Source organism: Cervus elaphus, chromosome 15 (genome assembly GCF_910594005.1).
Source record: "Cervus elaphus chromosome 15, mCerEla1.1, whole genome shotgun sequence".
Taxonomy (NCBI): Eukaryota; Metazoa; Chordata; class Mammalia; order Artiodactyla; family Cervidae; genus Cervus; species Cervus elaphus.
In genome coordinates this window covers 52804267-52823170 of record NC_057829.1, presented here as the reverse complement: position 1 = coordinate 52823170, position 18904 = coordinate 52804267, and the positions used below count along the sequence as shown (strand labels likewise).

General features: G+C 41.5%; 1 protein-coding gene across 8 annotated transcripts in view; it reads right to left on the bottom strand.

The window, feature by feature from the left end:
• Positions 1 to 18904, bottom strand: part of PAPSS2 (3'-phosphoadenosine 5'-phosphosulfate synthase 2) — an 84300-nt gene that overhangs the window by 14227 nt on the left and 51169 nt on the right. For all 8 annotated transcript variants that reach the window (XR_006345240.1, XR_006345241.1, XR_006345242.1 and 5 more), the window contains exons 3-8: positions 16736 to 16971; positions 15613 to 15751; positions 14969 to 15087; positions 14729 to 14842; positions 12637 to 12748; positions 5457 to 5662 (exon numbers count right to left, since the gene is read on the bottom strand). Coding sequence is in view for 2 of the 8 variants with exons in the window: in XM_043924968.1 (XP_043780903.1) it covers positions 5457 to 5662; positions 12637 to 12748; positions 14729 to 14842; positions 14969 to 15087; positions 15613 to 15751; positions 16736 to 16971 (926 nt within the window). In the remaining 6 variants the exon portion in view is untranslated. The remainder of the gene's footprint in view (positions 1 to 5456; positions 5663 to 12636; positions 12749 to 14728; positions 14843 to 14968; positions 15088 to 15612; positions 15752 to 16735; positions 16972 to 18904) is intronic.

Below are 18904 nucleotides of genomic sequence, written 5' to 3'. Positions count from 1 at the left end.
CTGAAGCTGAAACTCCAATACTTTGGCCACCTGATGCAAAGAACTGACTCACTGGAAAAGACCCTGATGCTGGGAAAGATTGAAGGCTGGAGGAGAAAGGGACTACAGAGGATGAGATGGTTGGATAGCATCATCGACTCATGCACATGAGTTTGAGTAAACTCTAGGAGTTGGTGATGGACAGGGTGCCTGGCATGCTAAAGTCCATGGGGTCACAAAGAGTCAGACACAACTGAGCGACTGAACTGAACCAAATACGTTCCATATGACGCTGCAATGCGATACATCACACCTGAGAATAGATGTCTTTCGTCAGTCGTGAAGACAAACATTACAGAAGGTCTTACTCCTCAACCACATCATAGTTGTGCAACCATTCCCCTGATCAGATTCCAGAACTGCCTTTTGCACTGTCCAAAGATAGTGTGGTCAGCCTGTATTTTAGCAGAAAAGAGAGATGCAAGAAAAAGGGAGAGAAAGCTGATTAATTTTTAACACCCAGCCAGAAGACATCAAGGTGGTGATGGTGCACCTGGTTCAATTTCCTGTCATGGTCAGATGTTGGGGTTTACAATGACTTGCATTTCATAGCTCTTCAGGGAATGGGAGATTAGAGCCATCCATGGTTCTCAACAGAGGGCGATTTTGCCTCTACTGGTGACATCAGACAATATCTGAAGACAATTTTGATCATCACAGCTGGAGTGCGGAAGGGTGTCCTGTTGGCATCCAGTGTATAGAGGCCAGGAATGCTATTAAATACCCTATGTTGAACAGGACAGCCCCACAACAAAGAACTACCCAGCCCCATGGTTAATAGTGCTGTGGTTGAGAAACTCTGAGTAGAGAAGGAGTGATTGCAAGGAATTTGGTTTTCTTATGGCCCGCCTCCTAAATTCCATGCTCAGGAAAATGACTTAAGAATATTGTCAAATACCCAAACCTCTACATTTACTTTCTCCTCTTTGCTTAAACTACAAATAAAATTTTGAGAGACCTCAAATCCTTGGGCATGGCAGTAACTCATTCTGGACACCAGGGGTCCACCCTACATTGTTCTATTAGTGAAGGCAATACTGAACCTGTTTCATGCACCACCCAGCCTAAAAATATATATGGAGAGTGATGCTGAAACCAAGCTTTTGGCATATCTTGGATCAGGAAGGACAAAGGGCATCTCTCTCAAAGGTAATCCCAGAACTGTGGTCCAGCTATTAGGAAGGGAGGTCCAGTGGCTCCGCCCCATTTCCAAGGACTTTCTGGCCAGAAGTCCCCACTTCTTTCCAAGCCTCCTACCAAAGGCAGGTGTAGGAACACAGTTAGACAGTCTTCAGAACTGGACACACAGGGGTATGAGTAACAGGCTTTAAGGGAGTCTAGTGAAACAGTGAAAGAGGAACCGGGCTCAGAGTCACAGACAGCAGGAAAGTGAAAAGGATAAGAGGAGGAGCCCAAGCACTTGGATGAGAACTAAGAAAGCTATGGTGAACAAGAGGGCAAGGTGAGGAAGAGGAGAAAGAAACAACCTAGAGAGGGAGAGGGGATGTGCCCATAAGAAGGAAAGGAGCAGCTAAGGGTGGGAAGGCGTAACACAGTGAGGAGGCAGGAATGGAAGGAACAGTGTCCTAGGTTGGGGGACTAGCATATGCAAAAGTATGAGAGAGATGCTACAATGACCAGCTGAGAATGAATGAAAGAATATTTTCAGTGGTGGCAGTAATGAGTAGTAAGATAGAGTTATATCTCTGTATGAGTTCCAAATAAAGCTTGAACAGTTGCTCCAGCTGAAGAATAGAGAAAGTATTTGAGGGGAGTAGGGCAAGAGATAGGGAAGAAATTCAGTGTCCTGGCCCAAGTCGGAACAGAAAAGAACAACTTCAAGCAATACTTTGGAAGCAGAACTGTTAGGACTGGTGATTGAATGGACAAGGGAGAAGAAAGAAGCAAGAATGACATCCAGTGTGGTATATATATACGATGGAATATTACTCAGCCATAAAAAATGAAATGATGCCATGTGCAGCAACATGGATCAACCTAAAGATTATTGTAGTGAGTGAAGTAAGAGAAAGACAAATATACCACTTATATGTGGAATCTTTAAAAAATGATACACATGAACTTACTTTTGAAACAGATTTATAGACATAGAAAGCAAACATGGTTATCACAGTGAGAGAGATAAAGTAGGATGTTGGGATTAATATATAGACACCACTATATATAATATAGATCATCACAGGGACCTACTATATAACACAGGGAACTCTACCCCATACTCTGTAATAAGCTATATGGGAAAAGAGTCTGAGAAAGGAGATATATATGTATATATGTATGTGTGTGTGTGTGTCTATGTGTATATACACATATAACTGAATCAGTTTGCTATACACCTGAAGCTACCATAATATTGTAAATCAACTATACTTCAACTTAAATAAAAATAATACTTTGAAAATAACACAGAGAGTTAGGAATATATTTTTTCAAAATGCCAGAAGATGTACACTAAAAACAGAAAATTCATTATGGAAAACAAATGTTGTTGATCTTATGTCTTAAAAAATTAAAGGAAAAAAAGAATGATATCCAGGATTGGGACACGGACCACAGTTTGGATGGGGGAGCTGTTCATGGAACTGGGGGGGGGACACAGGTGCGGGCCAGGCTGGGGTGAAGTTGTCCATGTTGAATGTGAGGTGCTTGCAGGATATATCCTGGTGGAGCCCCATGAGAAACAGCTCCGGATAATTATCTAGTGCCATGGTTCTCAACCTTCACAGTACATTAGAATCACAAGAAGCTTCAAAACCCATGACATGCAGAACTGAGCCCAGGCCAATGAAATCAAAGTCTGTGAGGGAGGGCTCTGGTCATGGGTAATTTTTAAACAGGTGATGCTGTTGGGCAAACTAACGATAATGGTCTTCACTGCAAGGCTAAAGGATATGAAAGTCTTCCCTCCTATCCTTCACTCTTGGTTTCTACATCATAAAACAGGAATAGTGATTCTTAGGTGCTTCACCAGAGTGTCGTGAGAAACAATTACCATTTGGAAAAGCTTTGAGAGCCACAGATAAAAGACAACAGGATTCCTTTAAGTATTACTTTTACAAGTTTCACTTGCTTTTCCTCATGATCTCATCTGTGGTTCCGTATTAGTGAGAGGGAGGGTTAGGAGGATTGGGATGGAAGGTCAGGGTAAACTGCAGTGAGGGGTTGTGTAACAGAGGCAGATGGTCTCCTTGGTGACTGACCACTTTCTATGCAAATATAACTCCCAGGGCCACATGGAAATACAAGGAAGCCTATGAATACTTTTGGAAGGAATTACTGTTGGAAAAGTTTGGGGTTCTGAAAATTAAAAAATAAAAATATTTAATTACTGTGAATTTCAAGGTGCTAAAAGATTTGCAGTGGGACTTCCCTGGTGGTCCAGTGGTTGAGAATCCACCTGCCAATGCAGGGGACACGGGTTCAATCCCCAGTCTGGGAAGATCCCACATGCTTCAGAGAAACTAAGCTCATGCAGTAGAACTACGGAGCCCATGCACCTGTAGCCCGGGCCCCACAACAAGAGAGGCCATCGCAATGAGAAGCCGGCGCACCACACCTAGAGAGTAGCCCCCCATTCGCTGCGAATAGAGAAAGCTTGTGAGCTGAAGACCCAGTGCAGGCAAAAATAAAGAGGAATTAAAAATGTTTAAAAGAACCTTAACAGAAAAAAGTGAAAATTAAAAATGTGCAATGAGGAGAGTTCCTTTCCCATAAACACACCTTCAACACTCAGCGTGTCGCTTATACAGGGTGAGTGGTTCTCTGTCTCGGGTGATCCGTGGCCCATTTCTCACCATGAGCTCCCTGGGGATGCTGACAGAGTCCCTCTGTGATCTAATGGTACTGAGTCACTGACTAGATTGTCAAGCCCATGAGTCACACCACCGCTCTCCCCAGCATCCAAGAACTTCTGACCTCCAACTGCCAACACCGGATGCAAGACAAGATAAAAAGAAGTAACTGCTTAAGAAATCCTTTAGGTTTTTTTTTTTTCTTTTTAGTGCTAACGATGTGTATGTGAATGTTAGGCCCCCAAAGTGAAAGTATCTGAACGGGCATGAAGCAAGATCACGGCTCTTTAGGTTACTGAGCGCAGGTAAGATCCTAAACCTATAGGAGTATGATACGAGAAGGAAAGAAATAAAGGCATAATTAAGGCTTGGAACATAATTCCTCAAATAGCTGTTGTCCAGTTATTTTAAGGACTGTCTGACAGCCTCTTGGAGAGAAAATGTTCAGATGGCTCTGAGCCTATCAGCAGGGTGAACAGTTGTGTCCAATAAATGAAAAGCTGCTTTGCTCACCCACTGACCTCTGTGTTCCACCGAGGCCTTGAAAAAGCTCTCTCTACCTTGCAACAGTTCACAACCAAAAAAAAAAGATTTATCTAACAGATTTGGACAGGTTTCTTCACACATCCATTGTGTGCGGTCATGGGACTGGAAGACATCTCGGATCTCAGAGTTATTCTGAATCTGGTCCACTCCTTTTATAAATGAAGAAACAAAGAACCAGAGAGAGGACTGCCTTGTTTAATCACAAGGCTTTCTAGAGTCTCCTGGGTTGCAAATGGTTCTTTATTCCTGTGAACTTTCTGAAATCACTAGTATGTGTCTTTTCTTATTTCAGCTCTAATGCTCTAATCTTGGATGAAGGATGGCTCTTGAATTCAATTTCACATATTTTTCTTAATGGAAGATGAACCACATCCAGCAATTCCACTCCTTGCCATCCCACCCCATCACTGCCAACAGTTAGAAGCTGTAAAGGAATCTGAAAACTTTTAGTCTATTTTGCCTTTAGGCAGATTGACACCAAAACAATCCTAATCAGATAAACACATTTTTCAATCTTAAAAATATCCACTGATGAAAATGTGGCATTTTCCCTCTGGAAACTGCCGCTATTTGTGCTTTTGTTTACTGAAAGAATGTCACTGACCACCACCCTCCTCCCCCACAATGACCACAGAGCATGAACTTCAAGTCTCTTTTCAGAGGTCAGTTGGATCCAGTCTGTATGAAGAAATTGACTTCCCTTGTGAATTTCAAGATAAACAGGGCTGCAAGCTCTGACTGTGGTTTTTCGCATAGCACAGCTATGATTTTGGTCCTCTTCTCAGGATGCTAGACAAAATTATCTCTCCGGTCCACTTGTTCCCCATTTAGCTGAGGGGACTGGCCATCACAAGAGACCATTCAGACCAACCCTCGAACAGAAAGTCATTTCTTTTCCCTAACGAAAAAGATCTCCCCAGGCAAAGCTTGCAAGATCTCCCTTAGAAACACATTTTTCCATCTCACCCCAGTTTTTCTAAGTCCTTCATGAAGGAATTAAAAAGAATTTTTTTTTACCCCAAGTTGAAAGAAAGCCCTTCTGAAGGTTTTGCCACTTACTTTGATATAGGGGTGTTTTTCACACGTTGTGCCCCACACATGGGAACAACGTTCCTCTTTTCTATGTTCGTAGAATTCAGGATCTTGTAAGATAGCAACCCTCCGTCCTCCGTGTGTTAAGACAAACTCACTGCAGCCTTCCAGCCGTGTCTTATCATCCGCAGAGACGGGCAGTACTATAGGGATGCTCATGTTGATCACTCCATCTGTGGAAAGAGCCATGTGATGTGTAAATGTGGGGTACGAGGCATGTGCTCCTTTAAAGGGAATGCCCATGTGTGCCATTTCCTGCAAGAGGCATCAAGACCCAACTCTAACATAGCTGTGCTGCTGCACTAGTTTTTCTAGAATCTGTGATCAATCCTTTGAGAAGAGGCTTCTCAAAGCAAGAGATGGAGCATTTGTGAAAAGAGGGCTGTTTCAATTTGTGGAGATGGCTTCAGTAAGTGACTCGGAGGCCCAGGAGGGATTATCTCCCTTCTGAGTTCCCTTTGGAAAGTTCCGTCCTGACTTCCACACACTAGGTTGCTTAGTCTTTAAAAATCCAATTAGACCAAATAAAGGCAATGCCCGGCGTCTCTGTGAGTCCTGCACCTGCAGATTAACCACCTTGCAGATAGCAAGGCTTATACAGGATCCACCTTTGGTTGAATTGTGGATGAGGAATCCACAGATACAAAGGCTGGACCATGGGGCTAGAGCATGCACAACGTTTGGTAAATGCACTGGATCCTGGAACCAACCCCCTGAAGATGGGAAAGGAGGACTGTGATTCCTTAATGAAGCCAGAGAACATAAGAGAGATTACACAGCTGTTTCCCCCCTTTTGTAATGGTGCCCCAACACTCCAGCAAGTATGTCAGACTTTCTGTTGTACTTACAGTGAGAAAATGGGGGCACAGAATTAAGGGTGTAACACTAAAGAATATTTGGGCAATTTGGGGGGTGTTGCAGCAGCAGCCAAGTTCAAGACTCAGAAGGGAATGAAAGAAAGGTGAGTAAAGAAAACATTCAACTTGCTACCAGTTTAAGCTTAACTGCTCACTGCTCCTCAGACCAGTCTATGAGAAATGAATTGTTGGGGCAAGGAATAGCAACTTTCTTTGGGAAGTCAGCAGACCAGGAATTTGGTAGACTCGTGTGCATCCAAAAGAACCATCTTTCCTGAATTCAGTCTTTTTTTTATACCCAAAGGGGAGGGGATAAAGGCAAACATTTCCTAATGCCAGTCAGACTCCCGAGGGGAGATGTTAATATCTTCCTCACTGCAGCCATTCTCAGGTGGGCCTAGTCAGGATGTTTCCTGTGAGCTAAACAAAGGTATTTTAGCTAAACAAAGGTTTTTCAGCTAAACAAAGGTATTTTAGCTAAACAAAGGTATTTCATGTGAGCAGGGTTTCCAGAGATGGGGCATTATGTATAATGTAAGCTTATGGGCAACATCCTCTTATTGATTAACTTGGAAAAAAGCTATATATATATATACATATATATATATGGAATTTAGAAAGATGGTAACGATAACCCTATATGCAAGACAGAAAAAGAGACATAAATGTATAGAACAGTCTTTTGGACTCTGTGGGAGAAGGCAAGGGTGGGATGATCTGAGAGAATAGCATTGAAACATGTATATTATCATATGTGAAACAGATCACCAGTCCAGGTTCAATGCATGAGACAGGGTGCTCAGGGCTGGTGCACTGGGATGACTCAGAGGAATGGGATGGGGAGGGAGGTGGGGGGGTGGTTCAGGATGGGGAACACATGTAAACCCATGGCTGATTCATGTCAATGTATGGCAAAAACCACTACAATATTGTAAAGTAATTAGCCTCCAACTAAAATAAATACATTTTAAAAAAAGCAATAGAATACAAAAGTTAAAGAAACAGATAAAATATGGAGATATGGAGTAAGATGTGTTCTTCCCCATATTCAAAACAGGAAGCAAATACTGTTACTTATGGATTGGAGGCAATGTACCATAGATTAATGAAGTCTTGTAAATCTACCTGTCAAAATCCAATTTTAGACCATCTCTGATAAAGATCTGAGGTCTGAATTCTATCCCCTTGGGACATAATACTCTCCTGCTAGCTATGAAACAAAAGTTTGCACATTTAAAATACTCTCTAAAAGTTACTAGGACATAAGGAATGTCAACAGATATAGATGGTAACTTCCGGCAATAAAGAAATTCTGTCCATCATAAAATCCTGCAATCTGCTCTGGGAGCCTTCTAAACAAGGAAGATAACTGTGCACAGAAAGTAATGATTTTGGTCACTCAAACAACTCTGTTTCAAAGTTCAGAGACAATAAAAGTAGTCCGAGCAAGCCCTCTACAGAGAGCACTAAACTCTAAGCCAAGTCATCTCCTATTTACTGTGTCACTCACCTTCTCTGTAATCCCTGGGTTACTGGGAAGAACCATACTGTAAAGCACTCTATTCATTTATGACCAAAGACCATTAAGCCCACCGCATAGTATAGTTGATAAAAAGAGGAGGCCTGCAAAGAAACACCTTCGAGGACGCTGATGATCTCATTAGAAATCATGCTTTCTGTGGATTGTGGATTACTGACCACACTGCTTATGAAGAGTAGCTTGACTAAAATAAAGTAAAACAAAATGCAGAGCCAAAGGTTGGCAGGATGCTAGAGGAAGCCCAGCTTTGCCTGCAACATGCTTGCAGTGCTGCCTTCCAGCAAAGATTCTGGGTTGAATTCCAAAGAATGCTCCACACTTCTGTTGCCATTGCCTCGTCTGGTCCACTAGATTCCAGCCTGGAGTAGCCTCTGATCCACCTTCATCTTGGCCTTGATTGAAAATCCCAACCAAGGACACAGCACTCCCTGATGGGTTGTCAAGACAGCTAATGTGTGGGATGTTGTGGAAGGGGGTTCTACCAAGGAAAAATGCCAACTGATCTCATACACCTGTGGCTACAACTCCACACAGGTAAAAAATCTACTGTTGTTTCCCTAGCTTAATCAACTTTTCCATTGATAACACATAAAATTATCCTACCATTTAACTCTGTGCTGAAATACCCTCTATAGCTTTAGACACTGACTCGGGCTTCCAGCCCTTTTCCATGATGTGCTTCAACTCTGGTGGAAACCACCCTGATTATTTTACTGTGGTATAACTCACTGTGAAAAAGAGTATCGTGGTTTTTTAGCTATAGTTAGTCCAGCACTTACTTCATGTTTAATTGAATAATTTTGCTTTTGCTTTAAATAATTGTCAAGCCTCTTGTTTTAACCTTGCAGATATGCTTATCATTTGTTTTGGACAGTTTCTAGGCAAAAACTAAAATACTTTTTATTGACTAATCTTTTTTCAAGGAAAAGCAACGATGAAAATAATACTCAAGATAAATGATATCTTCAGATTTTTACCTTTCTCTTCTGGCACAGCACAGACATTTACAATCACAGTGGGTATGTATTTATTCCCAGTTTTATAACTATCAATCATCATAGCTTGAAATTAAATTCATGCATAATCACTTATCACAAACAAACGAAGTACAATCATCCACAATCCAACCAGGTGCATCCACTTTAAATTGCATCTAAAACTGACTTATCTTTCATCAATTAAAAATGTTTTATAAATGCAATGGGAAAATAATTCCAGATTTGTGAAACTAAATGAGGACAAACACTCAGTAGAAGTAATTAGCAGAAAGGCTAATAAATTTTTTAAATCTCAAGAACAAAATATGTGATAAAAATTTAGAAACAACTTTACTTTTGTCAGCTGAATACATTATAAACAACAGCTACATCTGATCCAGAAATTTCCTGTTACTTGGACTCCTATCAACAGAAGGCAGTATTATTCTCTTATAACTGGTTGGATCATGAACTGTTAGCAATTCCAACTGTTTCATTTAGATTTTTTTTTTAAGTTATGTCCTTACCATTTCTAGTTAATATAACACATCTAATTATAATAATTTAACTATTTAGGAAGTTAAAGTACATACCAGGAAGGAACATGCCTAGAGAAATATAAACACAGTTAAGAAAAATATTGTTTTCAACTTTCCATCAAAATAATAGTAAAGCAACAATGTTGAAGAATAAATTCCTATTATGAAACTTTATACATACAACATACAAATTACTGAGATTTTTGCTACAGCCATTTCTAAAAATAGAGAATATAAGACAGCAAAAAGCTGGAGAAAACAGAATTTGTATTCAATACTAACCAATACAATCCAAAAGTATTGTTTAAATGATTATGTTTTTAAATAATTATATGTCAAAAGCCCCTCCAACTTCAGCAAGAAGTTGCCTCTTATAAATAAGGGATGTTATAACTACTGCCACCCTTTGGGAGGTGTGGAGGCAAGCTGCTCTAGAACATCCTAGAATTCCAGATGTTTGGAGGACATGAAAGTATGTCCAGTAGAAAAAGTGCAGATATAGAACCAGGATAACTTGGATTTGAATCCAGACTTCAAGTGAGTTATTTAACCTTTCCAATACTATTCTCTCATATGGACAAAACACCTTCACAGTGGTGTTAATCCAGATTAAATGTGATGTCCAATGTCAAGCACCAGGGTCAGAACACTTTATGTGCTGAATAAATGCTGGCAATATGTAGGAAAGCTCTCAAGCCCTGCCTTAGAGTGTCAAAGCCACAGAAGACTTGCCATTAAATGATCAGGTCACACAAGGCTGCCATGTCTTAACCCTACTTGGATGCCACCAGGCAAGAATACAAGCTTAAGTTTCCATTTGTAAATTTAGATGTGACATTTATCATTGGAGAATCTGTGACAACCTCGAAACTATATATCCAGTGAGAAATAAAGTGATAATAATACACTGACATGAAAATAGATCCTTGAATAATATAAGGAGTAACTCATATAATCATCAAAACACTAAAAAGTGATTTTTTATTTTGCTTTTGGACTGAATACACTGAACTAATTTTTTTTTATGCCAAACTAATTTTTTTTTAACTATGGGAGAAATTGTGAACACTTGAGAAAATTAAACCAAAAAATAGTTTGGGGAGACAGAGTCAGAATAGAAACCTTATTTGCAGACTGTTAGGTGATCAAGATGTGCAATTGTTTAATGGTGGATGAAAATGGCCACATCTGTGACTACAAAAGTTATTTCAAATTTTCAGTGGTGATGACTCAAACTTTCATAAACTGGTAAAATAAAATGATATCCATATAATAATATCTTGCCCAACTTTCTGATATAGAGATACATCATTTTTGAAATTTAACCCTGTCTACTCAGTCCAATGGCTTCCTTGGTGGCTCAGATGGTAAAGCGTCTGCCTGCAATGTGGGAGACCCGGGTTCGATCCCTGGGTTGGGAAGATCCCCTGGAGAAGGAAGGAGCCTGGTAGGCTACAGTCCATGGGGTGGCAAAGAGTCGGACACGACTGAGGGACTTCCCTTTTCCCTCAGTTCAAAATCCATTGAGCCAAGCTCTTCCATGAGACTAACATGGTATGGTAGAGGACAGAGTGTTTCAACTGCCTTACGCTATTAGAAAATGCCCCCAGGGCTGCTGATGGGTAGGAGAAAGGCTGAGTCCACCCCTTCTACAGGAGCAGTTCCATTTTAATCTGTTCTATACGTGGCCTCAAGTTTCACTGAAACAGCTATGACTTAAAAAAACAAAAAGCTTGACAACCACTAATGTGGTTGGAAAACCCCTCCACAGAGTTCAGAAGATGAACTGCACTGCCTGTCCCAGCAAGCTCATATCTGTCTTCGTTATCTATCTCCAGCAGCTAGAATAAAACCTGACATCCAAGGACACTCAATGAATATTTGTTGGCTAGCTGATGAACATCTTAACTGTGCTACTTCCAAACGGATGTGACTAGAGATAAGCCTCTTAGTCTGTTCAAGACTTTCGTGTCCTTTTAACTGTACATGGGGGTGGCGGGGAGGTGTTACTATATGGCAAATATTTTATGGAATATAATATATGGAATATATTGGACAAGGTATCCTTTTAAATGCTCAGCATCCCAGTGAGAAGGTTAAGTCTTTTAAGTCCCAATGAGGTAGGTACTTTTATTAACATCCCCATTTTACAGATGAGAAAACTGAGGCCCAGGGTGTTTAAGTAATGTGCTCCAACTTCATAGCTAGTCACTGGCAAATGAACCCAGAGTCTGGCTCCATGGCTCACTCTTATCCACTATAATATTCTGCCTCTACTTAGGCAGAGGTGGGTTACCTACTATATCCCTGGTAATTATTTTTATTAATTATGTAGGAATTAAGGAGACTTCTGGAGAGTATGGGGAGGTTTGAAGCCTAACTACAACTGGGGTTGCTTTATGTCCCATTCCCTGGGCACAAGCCTAGAACACAAACATCTTTCTCAAGAAAGAACACCTCACTTTTCTTCCTAAAAGGTTTGGAGCCCTGCTCAGTATTATAAATTCAGTGTGCATCTATCACCATCCCTTCCCCATATGTCAATAATACCCCAAAATCTAGAAATAGATAAGTGCTAATTGATAAGGTCAAGACAGTTCTAGGAAGGAAATGATCATAGAAGGATCCGGAAGTGTTCTGAATAACACATCCTTCCAACTTCGACAAGAACAGTTCTCTAAAAGCCATTCAGCTTCTGCCCAGAAAGCTGCCTTAAAATCCCCTACCAGAGTTTAGTGGATGAAGTCATCCTAATATATTTCATGTATGGACATGAATAGCCACACTTTATGCACCAAGGAAGGCAGCTGCCGCAGTAATGTTTGCTGGAGGATGGGAGGCATCCCACAAGTCAGCAGTGATGCGGAGTTCACCCTGGCTCCCCCTGGATGGTCCAGGCACCTGGCAATGGTGCTTCTCACTGTCCACTGCCTTCTGATATCAGGGCCAGCAAAGGGCAAGTGGAGGTGAAAAGACTTAACCTTCTCTTGACTGTGTGGAAGTTAAACCTTCATTTTTCGGTTTCTTAGCTTTTGGTAATCAATAATCCTTTGAGGATACCAAAAAAAAAAAAAAATCCTAAAAATGGAAGCTTATACATAATTGTACACATCATAAATACATATTTTCACAATATGTTTTACAAACCAACGATTAGCATTTCTTGTTCCTGTGAAGACTTTTGAGAAATATTTTTCTAATGATAAAGAGTAAGAAACAAACAAAAACTCATACCGTCTAGCAGGGTGCCAAAGTGTATAACCTGCAAGTACTCCTTTTCTCTCATAAAACCTTTGAGGGGAGTGGCCCAGCCTTCACTCAAAACTTGGACCCACTGAAGATCCAGCTGCAAAACACAAAAAAAGCAGGTGAACCTTTGCATGAGCTCTGTGTTCCAGCCATCTGGCCCCAGGGCAGTCCGTTCTTACTCAGTTGAGAGGAGAATGAAGGCAGAACGTTTTATGTTTTAAGTGTTCCCAGATGTAATGCTGGTTCATGATCTAGGGGCTGGAGAAGTGTGAGTCTAGAACCTTCTATTGGGAAGGTGGCAAAAGGATTCCAAATTGGGATGATTTCTTTAAGCACTTTGGGCTGTATCTATTCTTACAACTTGCGACTGTGTTGAAGATTCACTGTACATTCTTTGTTCCATAATAATTATGGCTTGGCTACATTGTTTTCACCGATATGCTAGCTATTTGATTGAACTGGGCAAACCATTGACTCTAAGATAAATGTCCAAAATTCTTAGCATGATACTAGCTCTGGCCCTAGGGGCTCCTGTAGGAATGTTCACCTGCCACCACTCCCCACCCAGGAGCCTAGTCACCAACAGTGCCAGGCCATGTGTAGTCTGAACACACACATGGTTTCAATCCCATCCCCCCTTTACCTGAAAACCCTATTCATCATTTAAAACCCAACTCAAAAATTAAGAAAATAAAACCCAGCTTGTGGACCATTGCTTTGAAATCTTCCCTGTCATCCCTAGGATCAAAAGAATTAATCATTAGATTCTCTGAAGTTCCTCTGTACCTTGCAGGCCATTCTGTTATTGGAACTCAAATTCCACAATTATAATTATGTGTTTCTCATCTGCCTGAAGCATTGGAGAACTCAAAATTTATTGTGTAGAGTCAGGGAGCTCTGTTTATAAATTTGTCATGAATTACTACAGCCTGGGGTGTTCATGAGCTGAAGCACGTTCCCAATGTACTCTGCCTCATAAAAATGTCCAGGGTTTTAATGGACCAAGAGGTTACCAATGAAGGCTTGATCACCTTGTATGAACCAACTAACCATAATCTACAGAGCGTGCATGCCAAGTTGCTTCAGTCATATCCAACTCCTTGCAACTCGATGGACTGTAGTCCACCAGGCTCCTATGTCCATGGGATTCTCCAGGCAAGAATACTGAGGCGGGTTGCCATTTCCTCTTCCAGGGCATCTTCCCAACCCAAGGATCAAACCCATGTCCCTTCTGTCTCCTGCACTGGCAGGCGGGTTCTTTACCACTAGCGCTGGGAAGTCCTAAAGAGGCCAAGGTATTCGCAGGGCTGTTTTCTGGGATTGCATCTTAATATCGTCCAGGTGGTGAATCCATGTAACTAAAACTCCCTCTACTTAGACTGGACTCTCCCTGATAAAGGAAAAGTGGAATGCACAGTGTAGAAAAAGATCACGGCATTCATATCACTTTAGATTAGGGTTGCTTTTTGTTTTAGTAAAACTCCTTCTCAGTGGTCCAAGAAACACTTATATTCTGGACAAACTATTTTCTTAGAAACTGTCAACAAATAATTACTGCCCAGTGCTTCCCATGTGACGCTAGTGGTAAAGAACTCACCTGCTAATGCAGGAGACACAAGAGACACTGGTTCAATCCCTGGGTCAGAAAGATCCCCAGGAGTAAAAATGGCAACCCACTCCAGTATTCTTGCCTGGAGAATCCCATGGACAGAGGAGCCTGGCGGGCTATAGTCAGAGGGTCACAAAGAGTTGGACACGACTGAAGCGACTTAGCACACAATGCCTGTATGTTGGCTAAACTGAAAGTATAACAACAACTATATGAAACTGTCCTCTGCAAGTATAGAAGTTATCTTCCTGAACACAAAATTGATCAGCTGCTTTGTAGCACCTCTTGGTGAGAGATATTCTTAGAAAAGCAGTTAAAAAAAAAAAAAGTTGGTGAAAGCAACTGTTTTCTTTATAGGAATTGAATTTTCCTTATGCATACCTACCTTATTGTTGAGGGTAACTGTAAATAGATTATAATGACTGATATTAAGTCAAATTTTCTGTCAGCCAGTTTGCATCCTCTTACCTTGGTAATTGATAACGAAGGGAGTGCTTTGGCCTCAGCTCGGACTTGGTCGAGTTTGTTTTCTGGTACAAAGAGTTCGTGGATGCCTTTGACTACAGTGTGGGGTACAATGTTCTGAAAGGAAGCAGACTTGGTAATCATTTGGAATGAAAACTATATAAAGGACACTTCAGTAAATAGATGATCTCTCATGACTTTGTAAAATCATTATTATTTTTTTTTAAAGTTCAGTCCACCCACCTGCTCCTGTAGAAGCTCTACCACCTGCTGTACACAGTCGCTCACGGAGGACAAATTGGTTTTAAGCACAAGCTCAGGAGTTTCAGGTTTTTCATAATCAGAATCAATACCCGTAAACCCTGCAAAGTAGAATGCTGAAAGTAACATCTGCACCAACAGAACAATGTTTTGACTCAATAAGACATTGCATGTGTTGGAATAAATGTTTTCAACCATTGTGTTCAGATTAAAACAGAAAAGGTCAAACAGCCTTCCTTGACCTCCAGCCATAGGTAAGAACATTTACACGTGTGTTTTCAACAAAACCTGAGCCCAAGCCCTCTGCAGTTAATTAGAATGGAAAAGGAAGACAAGGGGGAGGAAAACTCTGAAAGATTCCTCCTACACACACAGTCACATACATACATCTGTTATAGTTCTCTGAACTTGATTGCTTATGGCTGGGGTGACAGTTCTCAAGAAATAGAAGCCCACATTTTCATAAGCCCATGGAGACATTGAAGATCCTACGGTTTGATAAAAAAGTGTGTGCTATATGTAGTTTTGGAAAACAGTCTTTGAAACCTCAGACAGATTTCTGGGGACAGACATATGAATTGGTGGCATAAGTAAGGGGCAAAGGGCTACTGAGCTGGCCGTCTTACCTTTGATCTCCCCAGCTCGGGCCCGTTTGTAGAGGCCTTTTACGTCTCTCCTTTCACAAATGTTTAGAGGCGCATCTACAAAGATCTCAAAGAAGGGCAGTCCTGCTGATTCATGGATTTTGCGGGCATTCTCACGATCCTGGGAAAAAATTACAGCTTAAGAACGTGAGAAGAGGGACTTCCCTGGTGTTCCAAAGGCTAAGAATTAGCATTCCAATGCAGGGGACACAGGTTTGACCCCTGGCTGGGGAACTAAGATCCCATATGCTGCAACTACTAAGCGCCACAACTAGAGAGCCCACACACCACAACTAGAGAAGTCCATATACTACAACAAAGATACCGCGTGGGACAACTAAGACCTGACATAGCCAAATAAGTGAAGAGTAAAAAAAGAAAGTAAGAAGAGGTTTCACAATGAAATTCATTACAAACACTGTACTCTGGTCTTCCATGGCCTTAAGATAACACTAGGGTTTGAGCTGTGCATAGGCGGCAGGAAATTAGCCCTTTAGAGAAGTTTCACTCTAGCAAACAACTCTCCCAAGGACTTTAAAAAGAAAAAGAAAAAAAAAAAAACACGGAAAAGAATCCCAACTAAAAGACAGGGCTGGCAGCAGGACAGTATTTCATTCGAAGGATGTGTTCAAAGTCATTGTATCTTATTTGTATCTCCAAGCAATTTTGTGCTTTAAAACAAGAGCACACACTCCACCTCGTTGATTGCAACATTAAACACACAAAACCTGATGCCTTGTCAATGAACTGCTGTTTTCTTCAGTCAAGCAAGCCCTCTAACTTTTTGGAGAAATAAAAATTACTGAGCTTTAGGAGTTTTCTTGTTTAACTTTTTCTTCCTTTCAACTCTGGCCAAGTGTACTTACCATTGTGAAAGTGGAAGGGTTTATGTCAACTGGTGCCCTGGTATCTGGAAATGAAGGGACTCTCTTTATATAATCAATATTAAAGAGAGGAAATGAGGGAGCAAGTGAGCGATGAGAGAAGGTGGGGGAAACAAAGTATGACTTTGCTCTGTCGTTCCCCTCCGCCAGCTCCTCACCCTGGCAGTTGGAGAGCTCTGGCGCTGTGTGTGGGAATCGTGCATGTTGCCAAGTCATTTTACCTTTGCAAAAGGAGAAATGAAGCTGGTAATGCAGACCAGACCAGCGTCGGCAAACAGCTTGGCCACCTCTGCAATCCGGCGGATATTTTCCTCTCTGTCCCAAGGAGAGAATCCAAGGTTTTTGTTGAGGCCACGACGGACGTTGTCCCCGTCGAGGGAGTAGCAAGGGATGGCGTGGGAGACGAGATACTCTTCCAGAGCAAAACTGATGGTTGTTTTTCCAGCACCAGAGAGACCTGTTGAGAACAGTCAAGACAAGACTGGAGATGGCTCTGTTTAAGATGATAAATTGTGATTGATTCTAAGTTTTACCTAGTTCAAGAGTAATTAAAACCCTCATGACAATCATTTGATTGACCTCGAATTCAAACCATTCAAATCTAGAAAAAGTGAAATTTACTGAAAGTTAAGTACTAGCATTTCTTTCAAATCTTGAAATAACTATCTGTCCTTTATTAGGATTATACCCACTCCAGTGTTCTTGCCTGGAGAATCCCAGGGACGGAGGAGCCTGGTGGGCTGCCGTCTATGGGGTCGCATAGAGTCGGACACGACTGAAGTGACTTAGCAGCAGCAGCAGCAGCCTTTCAAAGCAGAAGAGGTTTGTCAATAGGGAGACCTTGGCAGGCTCCATACAGTCCCCAGGGGTTCTGCTTGTGAGACAGGCTGGGACCTGGGACACTTTACTAGAGTGCCTGCACCTGAACAAAGGTCTCCTGGAGCAACAGATATAAAGAAACTATAAGAGACTCAAAATAACTATACCCTGGCACAGTTGGAGCAAATTATAAGCAAAAAGATACAAAAACCCCACAAGCCAAGTGTCATTTCTGAGGTGCCTGGGAGCAAAAGCAGGGTACTGCGGCATGATCCCCGCACACAGCACTGCTAAGAGGGTCAGCTGATCACCTAAGCCATACCCCCAGGCCGTCCTGCCCCTCCTTCCCTGTCCCCTCCCCTGGAGGAGGACATGGTAACTCACTCCAGAATTATCGCCTGGAGAATCCCATGGACAGAGGAACCTGGTGGGCTACCGTTCACAGGGTTGCAAAAAGTGCAACACTACTGAAGCGACTTAGCACGCAATGTGATAAATTCCGCTTAGAACATGTCCAGTTGTAGGACAGGAGAAATGAGATTCCCGAATCTCTGGTACATTCTTTTGTATCAGAAAATGAGAGAAATAGTAGAAATTTCCAAACACAGTTAACTGTATGAATATAGATCATTGGAATATTTATTTTAATACATTGAAGTAACACCAGTTATATTTACTGAGAGTTTTTCTAGGGACCAGGACCTCTGCTAAGCACATACATGCTTTATTTCATTCAGTTCTACCTATATCTCTATGAGGAGGCACTATCTTCATTCTTATTTTACAAATAAGAGGCTTAGCGAGCTTGATCCGAAATCACACAACTAATGTAGGTGAAGCTGAGGCCCAACTTCAGTTCCCTAGATTTGAAGAATCTGGTTTCTCCTGATTTGCCTGGTCAGTATCCAACATCTGTAATATGAGAATAAAAAATAAATGAAGACAAGACTTTTTTTGAAAGTAAGAAAAGATGGGGGAAGTATACTTTTGAGATTTTGTTTTTCTCTTCATCTACCAGTTCTTTTTTTTTTTTTTCTTTTCAAGGGTGTTTCAAATTAGGAAAAATGGACTCGGTGTATATGGTTTTTTAAAAAATATGTATTATTTATTTGGCTGTGCCAGGTCTTACTTGCGGCACGTGCGATCTTCAATCTTCCTTTAGCTGTGGCATGAGAACTCACTTGCGGCATGTGGGATCTAGCTCCCTGACCAGGAGGGGAACCCAGGCCCCTTGCACCGGGAGCACGAAGTCTTAGCCACTGGACCACTAGGGAAGTCCCTGTATATATGTTTTGATTCAAAATTTACATGAACACATGAAGGCAAAACATCCCATGAAGGCAAACACATTGCAAGAAGGAAACGTCTGGAGTGTAGCTGTTTTATCCACTGCTGCACAACACGCCTCTCAGAGGGAACCTGGGGAAACAGATCAGGCATTGAGCCCAGTGAACCTGCCTTCTGGAACAAAGCAGGCTCCATGCTCACTATGTGGCCTCACCCTGGAAAGTGGGAAAGTTGCTGTTCCAGGGATGGATGAAGCCAGGAAACCAAGGACAAGTGCTGCAGGC